Here is a 9,620-nt window from a genome sequence, read left to right as displayed (position 1 = left end):
CCCCCAGGAAGTGAGAGAGAGGCAGTGGATTTCATTTTCAGCCTGAGGGATTTGACTTCATTAGGAAAGAGAGGTCTTGGGACTGATGAGCATTCATTCCTGTGGTTGCTAAGACGTCTGCTAGAGACATAGTCTCTAGATGTTAGGCAAGGCCCAGATTGTATCAACTGATATCCCATGAGGGCCCTGCCAAGGCAATGGCAAAAGAGAATTAATGGAGATCCAGCGGGGGCACTAAAAGTGCCCAGAACTTCCAGGGGCACAGGTTTGGCTTGGGCAGAATGAGTTCCATTCACAAAGGGAAATGAAATAGCCTTCTCTCATTACCAAGACAGAAAATCAAATATGTACTGCAGAGAGGGAGGGGTGTGCTTTGATGGCTCCCAAAAGGCCCAAAATAGATGTAGCTAATGAGCTTGGCATTTGCTACTTGGAAAGTGATGTTGCCTGATGAGGGACAGGGCTATGGGGAAACTCAGAGCTTCCAGGTAGATTTTCTACTGCCTGCATTGGTGGTATTATGGCCCAGATCCCAGCAGCTCACAAGGCTAGTGTGCCTTCTAATGCTGGCTGGGGGAGATTCTTCTCCACACAAGGCAACAAAATGCTTCCTTTTCAGATATTCTGTCCCCTTTGCCACCCACCCCCCTTCTCTGTGCCTCTCTCCCTTCTTCCTTCTTCCCTTCCTTCCTCCTTCCTTCTCTCTCTCTCTCTCTCTCTCTCTCTCTCTCTCTCTCTCTCTCTCTCTCTCTCTCTCTCTCTCTCTCTCTCTCTCTCTCTCTCTCTAACAGTTTCCTGTGGCTCAGGATGGTCTTGAACTTTCTATGTAGCCAAGGGTGACCTTGAACTCCTAATCTTCCTCCTCCCACCTCCTGAAGGCTAGGTGGCATGAACCACCACGCTGGGTTCTACACAGTACTAAGGATCAAATTCAGGGCTTTGCACATTCGAGACAGGCACTCTTAGCAACTGAGCTACATCCCCAGCACCTCTTGTTTTGTTTTTTTTTTTTTAATGAAAGAAGAACTAGGAGGAGCAGTGCCCTTAAGATGTCAGGAACTGAGACTGAGGGTCTGATGGATCTGCTCGTGGCTTGTGTGTGGTGTGTGTTTCACTAAAAGTCACATCAGTAGCCCAGAAGTGTACAGCCAGCTTGCTCTCTATCACACTTTCCTCAAGTCACTCAAGACTCACTTTCCCTTTCTTCGATAGAAATGTGGAGGTGCTCCCCCCTCTCCCAGGCTTTCAAGTCTGGCCCTGATTCCCATATGGAAGCAGACTCAGGAAGCTCCGGCACAGCCGGTCTGCTCTGTAGGCCAACTGCGTGAAAATGTGCTCAATAAAAAAATTAATATTCAAAAGCAAACACCAAGATATATGGCAGGCAAAATCTCAACCCTGGAGCATTAAGAGGTTTCCATGAGGAATGCACAGGGCTGGAGACAATGGCCCACTGTTTGGAGGGGCCAGTCTGCCCTCCAGATGTCTGCAGCCAGATACCACTGTGGATTTGAAAAATGCTTTTAGAAGAGACGGAGCTCCATCCAGCACACACGGAATCACTCATTAAGTCCAGTCTCTGGCTGTAAAGAGTTGGGAGCTGTTAGTGCTGCCAAAATGTCTGACCCAACTCCAGGTGGTCTGCCTCATGTGTTCCTCAGGTGGCTGGCTAGGCTCTGGCTCCATGAATGGTTTCATTCAACCATACTACCTAATGATTTTTGTCTCAGATGCATTCTGGGGCACAAGAGAACATTTCTAATTCAAAAGCAGAGAGAGAGAGAGAGAGAGAGAGAGAGAGAGAGAGAGAGAGAGAGAGACCATGGAAATCCCCACTAGCTTCTAGGCAGAGCTTTACATTAGAACAAGCTCCCCCAAAGAGTACACATGGAGTGACCCATGGCTCCAGCCATATATGTGGCAGAGGATAGCATTGTTGGATGTAAGTGGGAGGAATGGCCCTTGGGCCAGAGGGAGTTCCATGCCCCAGTGTAGGGGAAGGCCAGGGCAGGAAGGCAGGAGTGGGTGGGTGGGGAAGTACCCTCATAGAGGCTGGGGATGGGATGGGGGTTTGGGAGAGGAGAGCTGGAAAGGGAATTGAAATGTACATTTCATTAGAACATTTGAAATGTAAATAAAGAAAATATCCTCTAAGAAAGAAGAAGCGCCTGATGGTCCAGCCTTCTGGCTGAGGACCTTGGTGCCTCTGGTCTTGTTTTCCAGTTGCGGCTGCTGTATGAGTGCATTCCCATAGCTTACATCATGGAGAAGGCCGGTGGAATCGCCACCACAGGGAAGGAAAATATATTAGACATCATTCCCACTGAGATCCACCAGAAGGCACCAGTCATCATGGGGTCTCCAGAAGATGTGCAGGAGTTCCTGGACATCTACAAGAAATACAAAGCCAAGTGAAGGCCACCCTTGCCCCTGCCCCTGAGCAGAGCTCAAGTGATGTTACTGTGGATAGTTTTACAGCTTAATGCTCTTCAGTGCCCAAGGTTGCCTCATCCACATGCTATAACACCACTATATCAGGTAATATATATTTTGAGTAGGTGAAGGAGAAATAAACACATTCTTCCTTTATACAATCTTTTCATTGCTTTGTATCAGTGTAACATTAGACACCTCATTTAGTCCCCACAACGGCAGCCACGCTGGAACACTGGGTCAGGACCATTTTATTCACAGTAGCACGGAGAACTGAGGGTCCATGAAACCTGCTGGAGGGCTCCAGCCAGTAGGTGGGAAGTAAGGCTGGGAGGTGAACCTGGGCATCCTGGTCACTTCTCATGTGATAAACCAAGTCAATGCTGTCTTTTATGTGCAGTCCCATTCAGTTCTGGTTGTTTCTGCCCTTCTAGAAATGAACAAGTGTCCAGCTTGCCCGGGTACCTATAACCATCCAAGGCACAATGACAGTTTATGTTAGTTATTGCTGTTTATGCAAGAATGGCATCGAATAACAAAGCCATATAACCCCTAGGGAGGGTCTAGTTGTCATGATGAAAATGATTGACCCTAAGAACTAAATTTAATGAAATAGGTTGTGTGCCCAGCGGGTACTTTTTGAGTGTGGGGGTGGTCTTTCCTAAGAGGGCCTGCCACAGCTGGTGCTATGCAGAAATATACCTACTTGGTGAATGGTCTATTCTGCACACAGTTCATCCCTTTCTGAGTCAGAAGTTCCAGATTATGGTAAGTTATATCAGATGTTAAGAACTCTCGGGCTGGCGAGATGGCTCAGTGGGTAAGAGCACTGACTGCTCTTCCGATGGTCCTGAGTTTGGATCCCAGCAACCACATGGTGGCTTACAACTACCTGTAATGAGATCTGACCCCCTCTACTGGTGCGTCTGAAGACAGCTACAGTGAATTACACTGGAGCGACATGGGCAGTCCTGAGTTCAATTACCAGCAACCACACGGTGGCTCACAGCTACAGTGTACTCATACACATAAAAATTAAATAAATCTTAAAAAAAAGAGAACTCTGTACCCTTGTGAGATTTCTCTCTCTCCTCTCTCTCCCCTCTGTGTGTGTGTGTTGTGTTCATGTACAGTGTGCACTTATATCTGTATGTGCATGTGGAGAATAGAGGATGACCTCAGATGTTGTTTTTTCCCCTCAGGTGCCATTTATTTTTTAATTTTTAATTTCATTTTTTAAATAATGGATCTTGTACCTTGACCTCAGGTCCCCATGTTTCCAAGGCAAATGCTTGACTGAGTCATCTCTTCATCCTCCACTTGTCTTAGAGCACCTGAGGAGGGTGCAGCATCCAGAAACACACGACCCAGCAGCACAACAAGATTTCCCTCCTCGGCCTTTGTCTGTGTGTCTCACCTGGTGGCTGGATTGGGAGGTGGATTCAATTAATGGAATGTTTTCAAGAATGTTTTTTTGTATTCTCTGAGCACATCCCTCTATAGGTAGCCCCAAGCCAGGGACTGGATCCAGAGCAATAACAACACAAACACCAGTTCTTGTCTGATATGTCTCAGATTCAGCCTTGAAGGTTTTTCGATGCAGTCCTTGGATACACAACACACTCCCTGCCACACACACTGCGTGACAGCAGTTCAGGAGGTGAAAAGCTTCCAAAGAAGCTAGTCTCCTGCGGCTTTTTGGCATCCCCTAACTTGGGGGTGGCCCATATTTGTCCTCACATTAGTTGATGAATGGTCTTGCGTGCTAGGTGCCCACCAAGATATGATTTACTAATAGCTAAACAAAATTAGATGTTGCTCTCTGACCTTCATCACAACTTTCCAACATCTTAGCCGAGCCCTGGCTTGGAATTTTGTAGGGAATGTTACACATTCAGACTAATTGCCTCCGGCATTGTTAGGGAGATAATGAGGGAGGTCCAGCATTGAAGTTTACTGAACAGAAGTTGATAATTCCAGGGCAAGGTCAACTAAGAATCCTCATTTCAATGGGACAGACCACAATAGGATTGCAGCTAAGGGATTCAGATGTTACTCTGTACCCTTGTGAGATTCTCTCTCTCTCTCTCTCTCTCTTTCTCTCTCTCTCTCTCTCTCTCCTGTGTATGTGTGTGTTGTGTTCATGGGATTAGAAGAATTGGACCCCTGGGGCATATCTCTGCTAGCCCAGAAGATTAGCATAGTAGGCAGCCTTTACTACGGATGGGCTGGGCCTTTGAGCCTGGTGTGTGAGAGTGCTGTGAGAGAGCTGGTGTTCTGCAAGTATTTGAGCTTCTAACCTCGAGCAGTCTGCAGTCTCCGCCACTGCTGGCGGGCTGTGTGTGTGTGTGTGTGTCGTGTGTGTGTGTGTGTGTGTGTGTGTATGTGTGTGTGTGTATGTGCGTGCGCGTGCGAAGAGGTGGCTGCTGTTTTAGACCCATTGAGTTTTCAGATGGCCTCAGATGTACCTTGACCGCTGAGCTGCCCGACTTTTCTTTTTCATTTGTAATGACCATAAAGGTCTGATGCTTAATTTTGAGAATATACATTCAGATCTTGCACTTCCTTGTGTTGTATCTGCCATTTTTTCTTCCCTGACTCCTTGCCCGCCTGATTCCTGGGACCCCAGTTTCTCCCGAGGATTGAGGGACCACCAAGGCTCCCCGGTCCTCGGCAACTCCCTATCCATGAAAATGCATGGAGACTTAGTTTCTACAGAGTGGTCTTGCCCTGAAGTGGGTGACCCTTCTACTTACAGCATCTCCTCTACAAAGAGCCCTTGAAGCCTCCCCTCACTGCAGGCTGCCAGGCCTCTCTGCTGACTTTTTCAGTATCAGCAGAAGCAGGAAGTATCAAGAGGCTCCATTGGGTTTGCTTTTAGAATTTTCATAGATATGCCTCTTATCTTCTGACCTAAATTGCATAGCAAACCAGCAGAGGGTGCATCCATTGTGTATGCAAGAGGGCATTCCTCTGATTTGACTGGAAGCCATTCCTGCTCTGACTTTGCCAATGAAGTCTGGTTACACACAGGGTATATGACTGGTCATTGGATGGAACAGGTCGGTCATGGTGTAGGTTCTCAAAGCCCTTGGAGTAACTGCAGCTTGACCCCCAGCCTCATTGGGAATCATTTCCAGATGCCTGTAGTTGGTGCCTTCTCAAGGACATATGTTCACATTCAAATCTCTGGGACTGGCCAATATGAACTTATCTGGGTGAAGGGTCACTATGGATGTGATTAAGCTGATGATTTTGAGATGAGCTCATGCTAGAATCCATAGGAGGGCTCTAAATGCAGGAAGCGTCTTTATAAGATCACATAGGGGAAGGATGTTTATTAGTTCTCTAAAAAACCACAAATGACAGAATGAGCTCTCTGGCGCGCGCGCGCACACACAGAGACAGAGAGGGAGAGAGACAGAGTTACTGGAGGGGCTTACAGGATGTAGCTGTCTCCAAAAGAAAGGCTAATAATCAAGTATCTGCTTTATGAGACTGTCTTAACAGTCCCAATATGGTGTTAAAATCCCAGGGAGGTCCTAGAGATCTCCAAGTCTATATTGGTGTTCCTAAGAAATATGTCCTAACAGCAGCAAAGGAACGGCTCTGCATGACTGATGAACTTGCCAAAACCTTCCTCCTCCCAGGTCTTATTTATGTGGTTGGCCACCAGAAGGTATGGTCTGGATACTGGGTGGGTCTTCTGTCCTCAAACGATTCAGATTTAGGGTAGGCCTCCTACCTCCAATGATCCAAGAAAAATCCCTCCCAAGTGTGCCCAGATGTTTGGGGTCTAGTTAATTCCAGATGTAATAGACGACCACAATTAGCCGCCTTACCATATGGCAGTAGAGGCAGAGACCAGAGTGATGTCACAAGCCATGGAACTAAGGCATGCACCAGAAGCCAGAAAAGGCAAGGAAGGACACTCCCCAGAGCTCTCAGAGGAAGCATGGACACCTTGGTTCTGGCTTTGGGCCTCCAAAGTGGTAAAAGGATTTCCTGGATTGTTGTGTGTGTTGTGTGTAGCAATACATGTGTGTGTGTGTGTGTGTGTGTGTGTGTGTGTGTATGTGTGTGTGTATGTGTGTGTGTGTGTGTGTATGTGGTATGCACATACATGGAAACCAGAGGTTGGTGCTCCATGTTTTCCTCTGGTGCTTCCCATCTTTTTTTTTTTTTTTTTTTTTTTTGAGCCAAGTCTTCCCACTGAACCTAGAGCTCACTGACTGTGAGGCTGGCTGGCCAAGGAATCCCAGTAATCCTGCCTTTGTTTCTAAAGTCCTGGGATGGAAGGACACATCTAGCTTTTACACCGGCACTCTGGCTGGAACTCAGGTCCTTGGCCTTGCATGGCTATCACCCCATTGATCCATTTACTGAGCCATCTCCCCAGCTGCCCATTCTGTCTTTTAAATAACCTGTTTTGTGACATGGTGTGGCAGGCCTGGGAAGCAGTCTTACCACACATATCACACAGCCCCTGTGTGACAGCCCAGAGAGCTCCTCCTTCACGTGGCTATTCTCTTCAGAGGGCACTTCTTTATATGGATGCCATTTTTAGTCTCCGTGTTAAGATGGAGAAGAGACCCTCTGACTCCACAAATAGTGGTGGAAGGTGGAGATAGCTGTGAACCAGAAAAAGGGAAAGGGCACATGTTAACTATGTGTCATGTCACATGGGGCATGTCACTAATGTGCCAGCGGTCCCGAAACACCTATTCGAGGCAGCTCTCACTCACCTCATCTCCTGGGCCTCCAAGAAGCATCCTTTGCATCTAGGTGAGCGCCACCTGGCTGAGAGCTGCTCACCACAGACTGAGCAGCTACACCAAAGGTGCCACATGCAGACGTGCTGGGATAACACGGCAGGATTAGATAACACAGTTTTGCCAACAGGAAGAGTCCTCAGACAATCTTCCAGAAACATATTTCTATGCCCAGGTCTCTGGTGGACGGCCTTGCAAGCCTTAACTGTTCCAGGGTCCGGTTTATCTTGATGCACTCAGACTTGGGTTTTTCATGGAACACAACCAGGTCCTCTGTCACTAATATGTCAGCAGTTCTGAAATACCTAGGAGGGGCAGCTGTCACCCAACATCCAAACTGTCACTGTGGCCGCTCTATAAGTTTCCAGTCTGCCGTGTACCTGGAAGAACTTTGTCATTTGCAGAAAGGCCAGCAGCTGCCATCTCGGGCCACTTGGGCAACTTGAACTTCTACCCTTTAAATGCAGCTTTGTGTATAGGCCAGAACTTGTCATCAGGCAGTTTTTCTTTATTTTCTGACACAGGGTCTCTCATTGAACCCAGAGCTTACTGCTTTGACTAGACTGGCTGGCTAGCAAGGTTTTGCTGCCCCTGTCTCTTCCCCAGAGATGAAATCACAGGCGTACTCCAATATGTCTGGACTTTAACCTAAGTGCTGAGAAATCCAAACTCAGATCCTCAGGCTTTCGTGGCAAGCACTTCACCAGTCAATCCAGTCATCCAGCCATCCTTCTAGCCTCTGAATGGGCTCTCAAAGGGACCTTTGACTACCTGAAAAGATGTATGTAAAAGCCACAGCCTGGAAACCCCACTGTTCGAGAGAAAAACCGAAACACACTTCATGTACAAATTGCTCTGAGTTATGAATGTTCTGTCTGCATGTACACCTGCAGGCCAGAAGAGGGCATCAGATGTTGTGAGCCACCAGTAGGTGCTGGGAATTGAACTTATGATCTCTGTAACAGCAGCCAGTGCTCTTAACCACTAATTCAACTCACCAGTCCCACCAAACAAGTTTAGTTGAAGTAATTATCAAGGGAAGATATAAAATTGTAAGGCAATGTGCATGTCCTTGGTTTTGTTAATTGACTTATTTGATATAGAGTCTTGATATATTTCCTAGATTTGGGATTCTCCTGACTCAGCTCTCCAAGTAAATGAAGATATATGAAATTATTTATATGTATACTTAGTTATAGTTCTAGGTACACTAAAGAGCTGGAAGGATATAGGTTTCTAAGACACTGAGTTTGCTACCAGGCACACCAGCTGATTGTTAACACTTAGAGCCACTCCATCAGTTGTCTGAATTTATGAGGAAATCAAGGTTTTAAGAGTTGAGCAATACTCTCAAATTAATCCACATAGTGGGTAGCCAGCTTGGGCCCCGAGCCGTCTCTCTGCAGTCAGAGAAAGTTGGGATATCACAGAAACAGAACATGGGCAGCTCTAAGCAGTTAGTTCTAGGACGCCTTTAAAAAGGGTTTCTTTAAACATTTTTATTAGGCTATTTCATGTGTACGACAGTCTCCTACATGTATGTATGTATACCACTTACATGCCTGGTGTCCTGGAGGTCAGAATAAGGCACTGGGTCTCCTAGAACAGGAGTAAAAGTGGGTACCAGGAACCAAAGCCAGGTCCTCTACGAGAGCAGCCAATGAAGTCCCGATGTTTCTTTCCAAATAAAGAGTTTTTAAAGCCGGGCAGTGGTGGTGCACACCTTTAATCCCAGCACTTGGAAGGCAAAGGCAGGCAGATTTCTGAGTTCGAGGCCAGCCTGGTCTACAGAGTGAGTTCCAGGACAGCCAGGGCTAGTCAGAGAAACCCTGTCTCGAAAAACCAAAAACCAAAAACCAAAAAAAAAAAAAAAAAAAAAAAAAAAAAAAAAAAAAAAAAAAAAGAGTTTGTAAAATAAAAATCCAGAGAAATTGACAAATCAACCCTGGGACTAGACACTCTGCTAGGAATGTAATATTTATCTTCCTCATCCCTCTAGTTATACATGCTTAATAGAAATAAGCCTGAAAGAACTCTTGCTCCAGTCATCCTGGGATTGCCATTAGTTTGTTATGTGACCTATGTCCCAGATAAAGAATCTGCCAATATGCCATCTGAGAGTCACAACCGTGCAGAATGAGGCTCAGCGGTGGCTATCTGCAGAAAATCCCTCTTGCTTCCCGTAGGAGGATTTTGTGGGTCATTTTTATTAGCTAGTCTTCTCTCACCTGTGGCTGATCCTGGCTTCTTGGGATCTTAAAAAACAAATTTAGACAAAACAAAACAAAACAACAAAATCTGGAATAGAGAATGAGGCCAGCCTTCCCCTGCAGCGCTGTTCTATTTATAGCCTGCTTATTGCCCCGTAGCAGCTGCCACCAGGAGGCCAGGAAGTTTCCCTGAGGGCTTGTCCAG

At 46.5% G+C, this 9,620-nt stretch overlaps 1 protein-coding gene across 1 annotated transcript in view; it reads left to right on the top strand.

The window, feature by feature from the left end:
• LOC116082329 (fructose-1,6-bisphosphatase 1) overlaps positions 1-2,594 on the top strand; it is a 24,629-nt gene extending 22,035 nt beyond the window's left edge. Inside the window, exon 7 of the mRNA XM_031359218.1 lies at positions 2,224-2,594. Within this exon, the coding sequence (XP_031215078.1) occupies positions 2,224-2,415 (192 nt within the window). The 3' untranslated portion in view covers positions 2,416-2,594. The remainder of the gene's footprint in view (positions 1-2,223) is intronic.
• Positions 2,595-9,620: the final 7,026 nt, after the last annotated feature.

This window comes from Mastomys coucha, unplaced genomic scaffold (genome assembly GCF_008632895.1).
Source record: "Mastomys coucha isolate ucsf_1 unplaced genomic scaffold, UCSF_Mcou_1 pScaffold7, whole genome shotgun sequence".
NCBI lineage: Eukaryota > Metazoa > Chordata > Mammalia > Rodentia > Muridae > Mastomys > Mastomys coucha.
This window is presented reverse-complemented; position numbering and strand designations above follow the sequence as displayed.